The sequence below is a fragment of the Antechinus flavipes genome, chromosome 3 (assembly GCF_016432865.1).
Source record: "Antechinus flavipes isolate AdamAnt ecotype Samford, QLD, Australia chromosome 3, AdamAnt_v2, whole genome shotgun sequence".
Classification (NCBI taxonomy): Eukaryota; Metazoa; Chordata; class Mammalia; order Dasyuromorphia; family Dasyuridae; genus Antechinus; species Antechinus flavipes.
This window is the reverse complement of record NC_067400.1, coordinates 519999289-520015985: the sequence shown is the minus strand read 5'-3', so window position 1 is coordinate 520015985 and position 16697 is coordinate 519999289. Positions and strand designations below refer to the sequence as shown.

General features: G+C 43.3%; 1 protein-coding gene across 4 annotated transcripts in view; it reads right to left on the bottom strand.

Moving 5' to 3' along the window:
* Positions 1-1587: 1587 nt before the first annotated feature.
* XRRA1 (X-ray radiation resistance associated 1) overlaps positions 1588-16697 on the bottom strand; it is a 139720-nt gene continuing 124610 nt past the window's right edge. For 3 of the 4 annotated variants that reach the window (XM_051987108.1, XM_051987109.1, XM_051987111.1), the window contains 6 exons: positions 11472-11590; positions 8448-8699; positions 7039-7228; positions 3618-3733; positions 3091-3196; positions 1872-2410 (listed from right to left, as the gene is read on the bottom strand). In XM_051987108.1, coding sequence (XP_051843068.1) covers positions 2154-2410; positions 3091-3196; positions 3618-3733; positions 7039-7228; positions 8448-8699; positions 11472-11590 — 1040 coding nt within the window. In that variant the 3' untranslated portion in view covers positions 1872-2153. Of the gene's footprint in view, positions 1850-1871; positions 2411-3090; positions 3197-3617; positions 3734-7038; positions 7229-8447; positions 8700-11471; positions 11591-16697 lie in introns of those variants that run through there. The other variant, XR_007952156.1, reaches the window with a different exon arrangement.

The window sequence follows — 16697 nt, the reverse complement described above, 5'->3', positions numbered from 1 at the left end:
TGTGGGCTCTCCCATTTCCTATTCTCTGGAGTTGGGTGTGGGGAGAAAATGTCTGCGTCAGTCTGGATCTGACGTGTGATACTTGCACAGCGCCTCTGAGATGTCTGCGCTGAAGGTCTGAGCAGAGGCTGAGCTGTTGAATGGACCCTCCTCCCACCACGACCTCTCCAGACCCAGCTGGGTATCCCCAGAGGCCCACCCACCCCTCCCAGCCTTCAGGGACCCCAACCTAGCCGGCTCTCCTTTGGCTTCTCTGCTAGACCCCTCCAAAGGGCCTTCTCTGAGGCAGGATTCCTGCCTGCCCTTAGCTTTTCCAGCCAGGTGGGGAAGGTTGACATTCAGCCACTGGCACTCTCCCCTGGACTAACCTGCCTAGCTCATAGTTATGAATCTTCTCGGTGCAGTAGAAAGCAGCCCTGGGGTCGGAAGACCCGAGTTCTGATTGATACAGGAAGGCCGGTTTTCCTGTCTTCTCTAAAGGATGATTTCAGTAGGGTCTGTTTTAGCTCTGATAGTCTACGTCTATGAAGATGGGCATTTCTGTTGTGTTCCAAAAGTTCACTCGTTCTTTGGGATTCGGAGTAAACTAAAGGTTGTTTAGGTTCTCAGGCTAGCCTATAAAAGTTTATTTCATCCCTAATGTCACCCTTTTTCACCTTCATTGTGGGATTTTTTGGGGAGGATTAAAATAATAGCACCTCCCTCCCAGTGTGGTTGTGAGGATTAAATGTGACAATAACTGCAAAACACCCAACAGCGCCTGGCCCAGAGTAAGTGTTCTATAACTGCTGGCTAATAAATAATTGTTATGGTTATCATTGGGAACCTAATCATCATTTGTAACATTCGTTCCACAGAAACATTAAGAAGGAATTTCTTCACCTGTCCTTTGCCTGTTCCTGCACTGCACTAAGCATTTCTTTTACCCGATGGCATGTGGCCAGGCTGTTTGTAGGCACAGATTCTGCAAAAATACGCTCATCCTAAGACTAGAAGGCCAAAGCTGGTGATCTTAAGAGTGACCCAGTGAATCCCCCTTTTTTAACATGGAGACTGAGGCCCAGAGAGTGGGTCCCTGGCAGAGCTGGGATGACAAGGTCTGGAAGAGGCAGTGAAGTGGGTGACTTCCACTCTGAGATTCCTTTGAGTCCCAGAATTCTCTATTCTGGTGCTTTGGAAGGTCTTTGGGTATGGGCCCTCCTCTCCACTGACAGACCGCAGATCTTTCCACACTTAGTGGATTCATGGATTCCCTGGCTGCCAGGCCTCTGGGGTCAGTGAGTTACCCTCCACTGAGCACTGACAGTAGTGGCCCCGTCCTTGGGACTCAGGAGAAAGACCAGCAGATTTGGAGTCTGAAGACTGGGTTTACCTCTTCCTACCTGTGTGTCCTTAGAAACGTCATTCTTTTCCTTTGTAAAGAATTAGCCTAGATGACTTACAAGATTCCTTCTAGTTCTAAAATCTAAGATCCCATTTGAAATCTGGTTGGATCTTTCAGAGCTCATGCTTTCAAGACTTATGAGTGGTTCAATATCAACTTTGTCCAGAGACTTTGGCCTTGGACATTACGCTGTTTATCAGAGAATATGACATCAAACTAGGGGTGATCATTAATGTGTTGGATGGAAGAGAGGAAATTTAAAAAATCTTAATAGCCTGGAACATTGTGCCTCATTTAACAAGAAGGAATTTAACAGGGATAAACAAAGTATCTTCAAATTAGGAGATGGAGGAGACAAGGTTGGGTAGAAGTCACACCTTGTGTGACCATAGCTTTCAAGACTCTGGAGTCACCTCTGTGTCCTAAGGAGATATCAGAGGATGATGAATGGGAGTTTCTATGAACCTAGAAAACAAAGGAGTCCAAATATGAGCAGTGTGTGCTATTTATTGCAGCTGGTAGGTGTGAGCAATATCCTGATGAGTGACCCTGGCCCTGAAGGGGAGTCCTAGGTGAGTGGGTCACTTGGTCTTCTCTAAAACCAAATCTCAGCTGGTAAATTTGATCCCTCTCTTCCCACCCCCCACCCCCACCTAATAGCTTGCCAGGGACCTGCAGGTTATCTCTCAGACCACAGTCCTGGGAGAACTGACCTGGGAGGGGCAAGACCCCAGAGTTTGGTGAGCAGGTGGACGGCCCCTGAGAAGGTCTAAACAAAGTCCTTGTTCTGTACTTCCTCATCTTCGTCCTCACACTCTTGCAGAAAACCCTGGAGTTCCAAAAGCTTCTGCCGGCTTTCCATCTTTTCCATTTCATCAAAGTTAGGGGGCCTATCAAAGACCTCTTTCAGGGAGCTCCTCACCACTCTCTTGTATCTGGCCTTGAATTCCTTCAGGAGGCGCTGGGCCTCCCGATACTGCTTCTGATCCTCCAGCCTGCGCTCGGCTCGCTTCCGCAGAACAGAGCCTGGGAGAGAAAGGGACACCTCTCTACAGGTTCTGTACCTGGCCCTGGAAAGACCTGGTGGGAACACCCCTAGCCTGAAAGGTTTCCATATGGTAATAGGAAGGGAAGACTTGGGAGTCTAGCCCTGACTCTCCCACTAACTTGCTCTGTGACTACAGTCTTTCTCTCTTTGGGTCTCAATTTCCTCATCTGTCAAATAAATTGGTTGCTTTTTTTCATCTCATGACTAGATGGTCTAAAAGTGAACATTTTTCAGAGATCTAGCTCCCCTCCCCTCATATCATTTCATGTTCTTCCTCTCTACTCCCAAGGTTCCAAATCTCCCTTTTATCAAGATCAGGGAGAAAATAAATCTCTCTAATCCAGGATGAGGCATGTGGATATGTGTGTATGTTGGGAGCGTTGGGGGGATATCATCTGCTTTCTTACAGGAGCTTCAACCTCTATGACCTCTTGAAAAGTGAGAATTTAGGCAGCATTTGTATGCTATGGAGTCTTCCCCTTCCATCCCATAGTGGATCAGAAGCAGTTCTAAATGTTAGGGGCAATCTGGGGGGTTCCCATTCTTTGGAGCTCCATGGTCCTCCATTCTCCCAATTTCCATTCCTATGGACAGCCACTCTATGGCTAGGGTTGGGGTGGGGTTGTGGCCATTAGTGGAGGGGCTGGGAAGGACTTACTTAGTGGACTGTCCACTATTTGCTGAGGGTTCCTCATTTGATACAAGATTTCCTCCAGTAACTGTGCTCGAGTCTTCCGAGGGGTAGGAATTTTACTCCGAGGGATCTGTATATCAAAGGGGTGATATGTTAGCTGAGACATATCCCCACCTATGGCTGTCCCAGAGTCCCCTTCCAAAATACATCCCCAAACTTAAGTGCTAGAGATAAAACAACTCAGTCCCACTGAAAGAACGCCGTGGGCTCACAAACATCAGGTAGCACCCTTAGAGGAAACAAGATGATGTCCCTGGTTTCTCTTGGGGGAGAAAGAGAGAAAGTCCCCCAGGACTGGAGTATAGAGACATGCAAAGTGGAGGGAAGAAAGATGGAGAGTTAGGGTATTAAGGGAGATGAGAAAGAAAGGGCAGACCCTTGGAACTGTGAGGGAAGGGGGAAGGAAGTCTTCAGAGAGAGGGACATCTAGGGGAGTTGGAGCAGCAGAAGAAGCCTGGTTCTTCTCCTAAAGGAACCTGTGGCCCATTTACCTGCTTTTCCTTGGGGCAGTAAGGATTCTGGAAAGCATCAAGCTTGGCCTTGGAGGAGCGATAGATCAGAGGATGCTTAAGTATATTGTACAGGGCCTTGACATTCTGCTGGATTCCTAGGGCCAAAAGGATGTACTTACTCAGCTCCAGGACCTATTCAAGGAGGGCTGAAACCTCTCCCTGGGAGCGTTACCTAATTGATTGACCCTGGTGGATCCTTCTAGGTAACACATCTTTCTTTCCTGTCCCAGTCAGAACTGGTAATGATAGTAATTACAGTTTACATCTATGATTTAAAAATATTTTCCTTGTAATACCCTGATTAAGGAAGAAGTGCAAGTCTTGTTACACCTAAAAAGGAGGAATAATTATACCCGTGATCATCTGTTAAGTGGTCCAGCTGGAACTTAAATGTTCCCTAACTCCACATTCCCTTGAATAAGATATTGTAGTTTAATAGAGAATTGTACAAATCCAAAGGCCTTGAAGACCCAGCATTCATCAGGCTGGTGTGAGTGGTAGATACTCCTTGCCCCCATTCTATGCCCCCATATTCATTATGGGTGAATACTCCTGATTGCTTCTTCTGTTTCTTTTCCTGGATCTCTATCCAGGAAGTCTTCTAATGGTGAATGTCCCCCAGAGTTTTATCCTGAGCCCTCTTCTCTTTTCCCTCTATGCTACTCTACTAGTGATTTCATCAGCTCCCATTTTCAATGATCATCTCTGTGCTGATGATTCCCAGATCTACCTCTCCAGCCACCAACTGCTTATTGAATATCACAAACTGATGTTTTGTAGATATCTTCAACTCAGTATGTCCCAAACTGAACTCATTATCTTTCCTCCTAAACGTTTCACCCTTTCAACACTTCCCTGTTACTATCCAGGGCAACACCAGGCTTGAAACCCAGACACTGTCCTCAACTCCTCCCTCTCCCTCTCCCCATTTCACATCTACTCTGTTAGCAAGGTCTGCCCGTCACACCTTTGCAATCTCTCCCATGTCCCCTTCTCTCCTCTGACATTGCCATTCTCCTGGGGCAGTCTCATGATTACAAGAGCCTGCTGATGTGGTTTTGCCAGCTTCAAGTTTCTGCCCACTCCAATCCATCCTCCACTCACCTCCCTATTCGATGAACTCCACTGACTTACCTTCAGGACCAAATATCAAATCTTCTGGTTGATGTTCAGAGTCCTTCATGATCTGGCTACCAACATACCTTTCCTATGCCATCTTATGCTTCATGTACTCTCAGGTACTGTTCGATCCAGTGACGATGGTCTTCCAATTGTTTTTGGCATTCATCCCCTAACTGTTCATTTTCTCTGACTGTCTCTTCTGCTTCAAATTCTCCCCCTCCCCATCTCCACCTCTGGCTTTTCTGGCTTTTTTAAAGTTCCAGCTAAAATCCTATATTTAACAGGAAGCCTTTCCTGATCCCTTTTTACTGCTTATGCCTTCTCTCTCTGTTGATTATTTCCAATTTACCCTGTATAGAGCTTATCTGCACATAGCTTACATGTTGTCTCCCTTCCTCCCATTAGACTGTAAACTCTGCCTTTCTTTGTTATGTTCAGTGCTTAGCACAGTCCTTGGCACATGATAGGTATTAAATGAATGCTTACTGATGAATTGACTGAATGGTTTAAGTGCCCTTTGAACTTGGGATAACTTTCAGTGGTTCACAATTGAAGATGGTCCAAGCTACATTCAAGATTATCTGGTGAAGTGCCTCTCTATGAGAGCAGGGAATCTAGAGTTCACTAGAATAGGTTAACATTAAACAGATTCTTTTTTTTTGGGGGGGGGGGTTTGAGGCAATTTGGGGTTAAGTGACTGGCCCAGGGTCACCAGCCAAGAAGTGTTAAGTGTCTGAGGTCAGATTTGAACTTGGGTCCTCCTGACTTCAGAGCTGGTGCTCTACCCACTAGCTGCCTACTTACCTCCCCCAAGTAGATGAACATTAAACAAATTCTTAAATAGCTGTATGTCTGCAAAGACATGTCACTACCTTCTACCTCTCTGAAAGCCTACATCTCTTTGAAAGGAAAAAGAAAAGATAAACTCTAACATTAAAGAGTACAAGTATAAAGGTCCAAGTAGGAGAATGGAGGGAAGGCTAATTTATTGTCCCACCAATGGGTGACCATAGCTCAGAAGCTCCTGCCAATTTTTCTTTGGCCAGACCAAACAGAGAATACACTCATTCAAAGCAGTCATTTAATTGAAGAGCATAGCAATATAACGGCCCTCATTCCAGGCTCATATAGTCCCAATAGTAATTACACAGCTAGTAGAACAGTGAGTAGAGCCCTGGATGTGGGGGCAGAAACCCCCATCATCTGGCCTCTGACACTTACTTAGCCGTGTGACCTACCTCAGTTTCCTCAATGGTAAAATGGAGTTGACATGAGCTTGTGTCTCCCTGATTTGGAAGGACCAAATGAGATGATATTTGTAAAGCACCTGGCAAATCTTAGTGTTATATAAACGCCAGCATTTGTCCTTATTGTGAACGCATGTATCTAAAACCTTGTAGGGTTAACAAAGAACTTCTTCTCACAACCACCCCATGAGGTGGGTAATGCTGCTATCAGTGCCCTACTTTTATGGATAAAGGACCCCGGGCTGATTAAGGCCAAGTGATTTACCTACAGGTACTCAGCAAGTTAATATCAGAGCTAAGAGCCTTCACCTTCCCCGTACTAATCAGTAGGGATGTGGGGGACTGAGGGAGTGTTCCCACCTCCCCACACCATCCCTGCACATAGTAGGTGCTTACTAAATAATAGCTCCTGCCTTTGGTCTGACAAACACAAGGTGGCTTCCTAGAGGCTTAGGAGAATCTAGCTGCTGACCTCCTGTGGTGGTCTTGGCAGGTCCCTCGCCCTCTTGGTCTCCATTTCTTTATGTTCATCAAGGAGAGGGTTTTTCTAGGATGGAGGATCCTGGGATCCTCAAGTCATTTCCTACTTCTGAACCTACATGTTTCTCATCTAGGGAATGGGAATGGGTTAGAGCTCTCACCAAATGTGAGTTTATTGTGGGAGAGGAAGGTCAGCTGGGGGCACAGTGGCGAAAGTTCTAGGCTAGAAAGATTCCTCTTCATGAGTTCAAATCCAGCCTCAGGCACTTCCTAGCTGTGTGACTCTGGCGAGTCATTTAACCATGCCTCAGTTTCCTTATCTGTAAAACGGGCTGGAGAAGGAAATGGCAAGCCCCTCCAGGATCTTTGCCAAGAAAACCCCAAATGGGGTCACAGAAAGCTATGACTGATACAAATAGTGCAGAGGAGCTGGGCTTCTCCATTTCTATCTCTCCCCCCACTTCCATTAGGGGCTACGAGTGAGGGCTGGTTTGGCTTTGCATATCTGTGGGAAATGGCCCGGCGGCCAGGCTCTGGTGGTCCCCACTCACCCATGGGCTCCGCGAAGCTGGGGTCAGGACTTGTCTGGAGCAGTTCCTCGTAGCCTCTGTACTGCTCTGGGACGGTGGCGCTCACTTTCCGTGGCTTCTTTGCCTCTCTCTCCTCGATCTTCACCCTTTTGTCCTCCTCAGAGGGCTTGGCTTCCTTGTGTCTCCTGGGAGTTCTCTGCACCTTAGTCACCTGGGGGGCCGAAGCATCCATTAGCTCCAGAGGCCCTTTGGGCTCTCCTCTCCCGAACGCCTTCCTGCAGCATCCACAGTGGGGGCACTGGAAGGAAAGAGCTCTGCATTTGGAGTCAGAGGACCCGGGTTCAGGTCTTGGTCTTTGCTGTTTGACCTCCCTTCCCTCTTGGCCACTGCTTCCCCATTTGTGAAATGAAAGACTTGGACTGAATCACCTCTAAAGGATTTTCCAGCTTTTTTGCTTCTCATTCTAGAAATTCTAGAGAGGTAGGACGTGAAGATGAGGAAAGAGAAGGAATGAGTATATAAAAAAATATTCTAAACCTTTTTGTAGGGCTATTGGACAAGGATCTTCACTTCTTACTCTTCAATTTGGCCTTAAGCCTTCCCTAATCCATTTCTCTCATGCCTTATGTCTTCCTGGGCCCCCTCACATTCTAGTTTCAGGCAAACTGAAATAGCTGATGTCCCCAGACTGTCCTTTTAAGCCTCAGTGACCTTATCCTCAACATTCCCTGATTCTCCAGCCTCCTGAAGCAGCATCCTGAAATCCAAACTATCCCCCTGGCCAATAAAACCCCTAAATCCTCCACAGTCTGGCTGTGGCCTCTGAATTCTCTGCAGCCCCAGCACAATTGTTCTCAAGAGGCTTGGGAGGAGGCTGCCCAGAAGTGGGGAACAGGGCAGGGGTGGCCGTTGCAAGACACAGGAAGGAGGAAAGTGAGATTGGCTTGTTTTGCTCATGAGCTTAAGAAGAAAAGACCAGTATAATAGAAGGTTTCTGTGTCTATCCTAGGAAAGTTGAGAAAAATTATTATTAGGTTAATAAGATTTTGAGCTGAAGGGACCTAAAGGTTATTTAGCCCAGCATTTGAAAAATCACAGCTGGTCAAAATGCATCTGCTGCTTTTTTATGCCTCTGGGTAGCTAAGAATTTGTTTTTACATTTAAAAATAGAGTTTTTTTAATGTTTCAAAATGTTTTTTAAAATTCTTGGCTTGTATAAAAATGCCCTCTGGCCAGAATCTGCTGATCCTGATAGTCCAATCCATTCATTACACAGAAGGGGAAACTGAGGCCCAGGGCACAGGAACAAGGCCAGGGCATTTGACTCCAAATGTGGTGATCTTTCTCCTACCACGTTGCACACTAGCTCTCTCAGAGGCGGGTTCTGGTTGGGCATAGGGTCCGTCGCCACAGAGGCCGTCAGGAAGCACCTGAGTCATGAAGAAGGATTCCACACTCTTCACATCATCATCCGAGCATATGTCAGAACCAGTGATCTCACTGGATGTCTCTGTCTTCATAGAGTCCTCCTTGGTAAAGACAGTGGAGGTAGAGGAATGGATAGGTGGGAGAGGCGTGAAGGCCCGCCTGGACATAGTTGGGGCTGGTGTGTCCGGCACTTCCTGAGTTGGCAGCTCTAGGATGATGGGGGCCTTCAGGACCTTCGGAATTTGACTTCTTACCTGTCACAAAAAGAACCCCGCAAGAGCCCCCATCCCCATAATAACATAGTCACTTTATGGTTACAAAGCATGTCTATGCTCCCATTTGACCCACTCTGGGATGAATGTGATACCAGAACTATTGTCCCCATTTTAATGATTAACAAACTGAGATCCAGAGAAAGATCCAGAGAATAGTCACATAGGATGAAGGTGGCCGAGCCGGACTTGAAACTAAACCTCCCAGCACCAATTCTAGGACTCTTTATTGCCCCTCTAAGCATTTCCTGAATTGAAGTAAATCAATCCCCTAAAGAGTTTTCAAAAGCCCCTACTTTTTCTAGAAGGTGAGTAAGAGATTTACTTATTAAATTATAAAAGAAAAATGGAAAAAGATCTGACTGGATCCCGTTTGAGAGTTTGGAACATGGGCTCCCAAGTTGCCCCTAAGCATGTGTGTGTGAGAGACAGCGATTTGGCAGTCAGAGAGAGGGGGCGAGCCCCCTCCAGGCCAACACAACATAGCAGTACAAGCCGGACACGGGACATGCAAGTTTCTGTAACAAAAGGCACCTAACTTCTGGGAAACAGTGTGGGTAGGACAGAGTAGAGACTCTCTGACTGCCTAATCTCCAGCAGATTCTCTGGCATTTGAAATCTCATATTCTTTCACCTGCTCCATTAGTCTTTTAAATTTTGGTGTCCAGCTATTTGATGATCTCTAGCATTTTGGGTCCTTCTTCAGGCAACAACCATGTCCCTCAAACCCCTTCTCCACCCAGGAGTTTCCTTGCTTACTAGTCTGTGTTTTAAGCATGTTATAAAAACATGGTTAGAGTTTCCAAGTAGGGAGAAGTTTTCTTTGTGGTCATAACCTTCTGTTTACTCCTTTCACAACATGTTTCATTTCCTTGTTTTAAAACAGTATAATGGGAGACTGGCCAGGGCAGCCCTAAAGAACAAATATAGAGGGCTCAGCTGATGCAATCTCCATGTGGCCCTGATAAGACATCGCATACCTGGTTCCAGTCTGCTAACCACATGGTGAAGAGAAGCCTCTTTCATTGGTTGTTTGGCCAAAACCAGGGGTTCATTCATAAGGTAACTGGTCCTTAGAACCTTACAATTCCTCAGGACTTAGAAGCTGGACTGACTGGCCAAGAGCCCTAGCATGAACTCCACTCCTGAACCTCTCGGTGGCTTGCTCCCCCGGCCTTTTCAAACTCACCACTTCTTTGCCCCAAATGAAAGACAAAGAGCCAAGGCCCACATCCCTAGGCTGTACTTGGACCCAGGCCTCTCCCCGTACAGAATGGTCTTCTCTGTCCGGAAGCTGCTAAGCAGGGATACAATCAGCAGAAATAGGACCCAACCTCTGGACAACTCCCCGTTCCAGCCATGCACCCACAGGTAATCCAAGAAGCTCTTCTCTTCACCGTGGGTTTAACAGACCAGAGCCAATTTCAGAACGACTATGTATATTAGAAAACCAGCTGAACTCTGCACACACTCACAAGGACAGGGCAAATCAGCCATTCCCTATCATGTCTGCCATGTTGGCTCAAGGGGCAAGAGCTAGGTTCAAATTTGTTTTTAACCTTTCAGAGACCAGGGCAGGAGAAGAGAGAGCTCTGTAAGTCAGTGGTGAGGGGGGAAATTATGATCAAAGCAGGGGAGGGCTTCTCTAAAGAGCAAATGGGTTTGCAATAGGGATCAGTAATTCTGATTAGTTTGGCTTCAGAAGGCAACAATAGAGGAAAGTGAGATTTAATCATCCAACATCATGGAAATCCTGTGTTCCTCACATGTGATGTGCTTTTGGGCACAATATAATGGGAAGAATACTGGGTGTAAAATTTTGAAGATGTAGGATCAGATCTTGGTGCTGATACTTATTAGCTACATTGACCTACAGAATCCATTTGATTTCTCTATAAAATAGGAAAAAAATGATACTTTATTTTCCCATCTGATTGGAGCATTTGTTTTTCATAATTTCATGAAAATAAAAAAAAGGAAGCTTTTCTATTGATACAAATCCACAACTAGTCTGCATCCAGAGACTTAGAGAATTGCCCAATGGATCCTCTTCAAGAATGAAAGATGAACAAGCTAGAAGACTTGAATCACATACTCTGTATCTGCCATAGGACTGAGCCTACATCTTTGTTTTACTTTAAGATCAGCTTTATAAATACTTTGTCAAATCAAAGCATTAAGTAAATAGGAATTTAATCTTTAATTTCACTAGATTTCTGATCTTTTCAATGTTGGAAGTCTCTCTTTCTTCCAGCCTATATGTCCCATTAAGATAGCTAGCTAAGAGAGGTAGTATATCCTGCAGGAGAAATGATCTCAGGTTAGGAATCAAGACCTGGATTTAGTATCAGCTCTGCCCTTAATTAGTTGTGTAACCTTGTTTTTACTGTATTTATCAGTAGAATAAGCAGTCATATGATTCTGTACAGTTCTAATAAGGTTCCTTCCAGTTCTTTACTTACACAGAATACTCTTCTCAGAGATATCTACATTTTTATGGGGCAAGGGGGTGGCTAATTTTAATCCAAAGAAAGGAATTGTCTAGTGGAAGGACTAAGAATTTCCTCAGGTACTCTTAAGGTAGAATCCTTCAGGTACCATGATGAAAGTGTTAAGGCCCTCCTGTTCGTGCAGATTATTACTAGTGGTGGGCCCATTCCTGGGCTAGCCTTTACAAAGAGCAATGTACTGTGGCCTCCCCATCCTGGGCCTTCCTCCGACAAACCAACAGGAACCCCTTGGACTCATCTATACCTTCCGATTGGACTTCTGAGGAATTAAAATATGTGGACGTTTGAGCTTCTCAGTAGGTTTTCGAATTAAGGAGATCCCCAGTCTTTTCTGGAGGAAGCTGTACAGCAAAGGTGGATCACCTGTTGAAGAGGAGAAGCATTTGGTCACTCCACACTCAATGGAGGATGTTACCCATCCATACCACCTTTTTGTGACTCAAGTCACTGCTCTGAGCTGGCCAGGCATAAATGTCAGACATAGGACTTTGACCAGGAGAATCTGCCCCCTCTACCAACACACAAACTTATGTCAGTCTGATATGAGATTGCACTTAATGGCAGAGGCCCTTATCTCTCCAAGGACATGCACAGTTTCCACAAATAGCCAGAAGGGATACTCTACACCCTTCCTTTCTCTCTCCTCCTCCTCTTCCTTTCCCCTTTTCTTCTCTTCCTTCTTTCCTCCTCTTCCTCCTCCTCTCTCTGTCTCCGTCTCTGTCTGTCCTTTCTTTCCTTTTTCTTGTCTCTCTCCTTGTTGAATTATTAGCCATGGCTCAACACTATTCTCACACCTGCCAAACACACAGTAACCATATTAAAAATAACTGTCTTGGATGTTTTGGGCACAAGCCTTAAGTGATAAATAGGTCATCAGTGAAGAATTGCCTCTCCTGCTGGTTTTTTATCAGTTAGCTGGCATCACACTGGTCCATGTATAGGCTGTGTCCAAAATGGGTCATGCTTCTAAAATTAAATGCTTTGAAAAGGAAAAAAAAAAAGTATCATATTCCAATTTCTGGAAAAAAATCCCTGAAAAAAAGGACTTGTTTTAGAATATGCTCACATTTTACTCAAGCCAATTTTGTAAAATAACATGGCTTATATTTTCCTTCCAATCACTTTATGTCTGTACCTAGTAATTTATATGCTGCCTCTTTGGTTAGATTACAAGCTTCTTGAGGGCAGGAACTACACCTTTCTTTTTATGCTCAGTGCTTAACATAGTAGCTGGCACATATTAAGTGCTTAATAAAGGCTTATTGTCTTAACTCTCAACTTGACTTTATACACATTACTCCCATTTGAGCATCACAATCACCTTGTGAACTAGATGCCTTTATCCATCTCATAGATGAGGAAACAGTTTCAGAGAGGTTTACTGACATACCCAGAATTACACAGCCAGTAAGGATCAGAGGCAGGAGCTGAACTCAGATCCTTCCGATTTGAAGCCCAGCTTTCTTGCCATTCCTCTCTACTCCTTTACTTCCCAAATTGACTTCTGTCATGAATCCTCCTTTCTCTCTTTCAGTGGCTTCTCACTCATTTTCTGAACCCTGTGTATTCTCTCCAGATATCTTCTATATCCATATTCTTTCCTTTGACAGTCTCATTCATTCCCATAGTTTCAGCTACCTCTTTTAATATGGGTAAATTCCCAAATATATAGATACAATGATGACCTCCCTTTCTTTGCTTCAGGCATCTCCTTGTCCTAATGATAAGCCATTTTCATTTGTGTTCTCACTGGCTTCATAAATTCTACATGCACAAAAACAAGATTATCATCCTCTTTAAACCTGCTCATCATTTAATCTTCCATGTGGGAACCTTAGGATAATAATTTAAGACAAGTTTGACTTGCCTTAATGATAATTTCATCCTTCAATAGGTAGAGAAAACAACAAAAGGAAAATCTATTCCCTATCTGATTCTCATTAAGAGGGGCCAGGTCTTTCCAAGTACTGTGGTGAAAATCAGGAGAACCTTCGTGGTTGGGGTACTCTTTGTACCTACTCTTTGTAATAGAAAGAAGAAATCCAGGTTATAGGCTGGCATGTATCCTAGATTTTGGAAAAACAGATTTAAAAGGATTCCAAGGAATTCATATATTAAAATACTTCAAAGGAAAGGAAGTATGGGAGATGTTATGATTGAAATTCTGAAAACAAAAAGATAATTCCAGTGAGGAAGAACACATGGGATTTGAACAGAGAGACTATTGTAGGCATAGAGGGAATGCATTAATCAACTTAGATATTAATAAAGATTAGGTAATAGGGCGAGGAAGGAAACAAGCATTTATTAAGCATTCACTATGTGCCATTCAGTACCATGCAGTTATTTCACTTGATCCTCAAAAACACTTTGGGAGGTAGATGTTATTATCCCCATTTTAAAGCTGAGAAAACTGATGCAAATAACTAGCCCAAGATCACCCAATTACGAAGTGTCTGCGGCGGATTTGAACTTGGCTCTTTTGATTTTAAACTCAGTGTTCTGTTCACTGAGCTACCTGTCTCCAGAGGATGAGTATAAAAATGTGGTGTGGTCTTAGAAAAAATTTAAGTGTGCTAAAGCTCAAAATGGACTGAGAGTTAGGAAGGGTAACAAAAAGGGTTTGATTTTTTTTATTTTTTAAAAGCTATTATAAGGGAATGACTCCACTTGCCTCCTTCCTACTTAGTTGACAGCCACAGGAGGCCCAGAATGTAATCTTAAAGTATAATAAATAAGGTACTGAACCTAATTACATAAAAGTGCTTCTCTGCTCTTTGTGATGTCAGTCAAAAAACACTAAGTGTCTGCTATTTCCTAGGTACTGTACCTAGTGTTGGGGATACAATTGACTCAAGGAGCTCACCATGTAATGGGGAGACAGGCTGCAAACAATTATGGATAAGCCGTGCCACATATAGGGTTAAAAAGGAAATACTCAACAGAGGAAAAGATACTAGTTTTAGGTAGGATGAGAAAAGGGTTCTTAGAGGTGGTGAGATTTTAGCTGGGCCTTGAGAGAAGCCAGGAGGCAGAGATGAGGGGAGCATTCTAGGCTTAGAGGACAACAGTCAAAATGTCGTAGTTTCCCATAGACATGGAGTATTGATTCTGGTTCTGATTTCAGAATAGAAAGAGAAGAAGCGGGGTGATTATGTGTAGTGATGATAGCCAGGTATAAAATGAAGCAAAAATATATCTTCATATAATGGATGTTGTGAGTGGGGTACTCATCAATAAAGATAATGTGGCTTGGGCAAGAAGGGATTAAATCTCCCAGGGTATATAGTCGTCTCCAGCAAGTTCAGGAAATAGGGCCAAAGACAAGAAGATGGATGAGGGGAAATTGTTAAATTTCCTCTTATTGAAGAATCCTCTTCTATCCCGATCGATTCACCTTGTTCATAGTGAATAGTTTAAAAAATCAATTGCAATAATCTTTTTGTGAGGATTTTATTCAAACAGTTGACTCTAAAATTAAATAATTTAAATTAATAATATTGGCTATTTCTCTAACTTTTGAAGGATTAAATTATCATTGAGGGGGCTAGTGCTGAGGCAATATCACTTTCATTTGTGTCCACTGATCTTCAAATTATTTCAACTTTGCTCTTACCTTTGGTTTCTTTATTTTCTCATATGAGAGTAATTTGTTAATCTTGGACATGCTTCTCTCCCCACCCTTATCCCCTCCTCTTTGCCCCTCTTCTGTTCTTTTTGAATAAAATGTGACCTTTGAAGCCAATAGTCCAGGCATGAATCCTAGCTCACCAAGTTTAAGTGATATCTATTAGGTCAGATTAACTTTCTCACATTGGATTTCTAGTTCTGCCTTGCTTGTGACACACAACATTAATAGCTGAGGCTAAAAGATTTTATTGCTGATTCTTTTCTTGGATTTTATTTCCCATGAGTTTCTGGGTATCTCCAATACTATTCTTCTTCATACCTTGTAGCTACTGCCCTTAATATCTAGCTTTGTGGCAATATGTAGATAGTTTTCTTGCTCCCCTTCCTTTTAAGTCTAAAGCATTTCTGATTTGATTTGTTCTAGGTAACTATATGTTTGCTGGAAATTTCATCTTGGCCGGGAGTTCCTATTTTAATAAAGCTGTGGATTAGAAATCTAAGTCCTGTTCTCACATATTTTTAAGAAGTATGTTCACTTGCTAAATCTGCCTTTTCTCTTCTGATGCCTTTGTAGTCAGTCTACAGCAGAGATAAAAATATTCTTTATGAGTCTTAAGACCTTTTAATTTTTTTGCCCTTTGCAATTTTATTTTATGCATTAAAGACCAGAGAGGGGTCTACAAGCTTTATAAGACTGACTTCAAAAGAGACCATGACACAAAAAGGTTCTTCTGCATAATCCTTAATAATATTTTCTAGATTCTTTCTGATGTCATTCAATCCATGTGAATTGCCAAAAAATTTGTCTTACTCATATAGTTCAAGAGTTTTGGGTGATTCTCTGTCATGTCCTGGAATTGTGCCTCAGGAAACCAACCACCAACCACAGCTGCTTCAGTATCCTTTAGTACACAGTCACCAACTACAGCTGTGGTCTTCTGACTCCTGAAGGATTTCTCCCTAGATCCACACTTGCATTCCTTGGAGAACACAAGCATTTATTTCCTCCTCTGAGCCCAACTCTGTCTTCAAGATGAATTTCAGAGCTGTTGTTTTGTTTCATGCATTCAAATATACGTCTTTGTGCAATAAGAGTAGTTCTTAGAGTATGTGCAATATATTCTGTTATCAACTTATGTGGAGGCTCCTGTGCAGAAGGGGCCAGACATCCCCACCGCCTGCCACACATAAAACAGGCAATCAGTCTGACTGAGGCAATGGGGCAACCTGAGGAGGCAGCATATGCCAGTCAAGACAAAACTCCCCTAGGACTGTAATAGAAATAGAGCCAGGATCTTGAACCCATGAGCACTGTGAATAGCAAATCTTCCAGCCTAGTGTCCTTTGCTATAATCTTGGGAAGCAATGCACATGGAGATGCAGCCAGCAGGGGGATACAGTTGGAAGAACAGAAGCATAAAAGGACAATTCTTGCCACCAAAATCCTTGCTATTGTCCAATGGTTCAGCTTTTAAAATGGGTGTGATTTTCTCAATGGAAATCACATTAAAGAAGAGGCGTTACTTTCTGTTTTGCCAATATGTCTTAAGGATCCTGGATCCTTTTTATCAGACTTGTTATCTTTGAAATCTCTGATGAATGTTGTCTTCTCCATTAGAATATAAGTTCTTATTTTTCTATCTATATTCCCAGCACTTAGTTTAGTGTTTCGTTTATAGTAGTGCTTAATAAGTGTTTTGAATTAACTAATTCATCAGTAAGCTTGATTCTATAAATGACTGAGGAAGGATCTTGCTTCAGAGCAATCACAAATATTCTCTATTTCTGGTTTATTACATGGTGACAAAACCTAGCTGTTGTTCTAGAATTGAGTGAATAT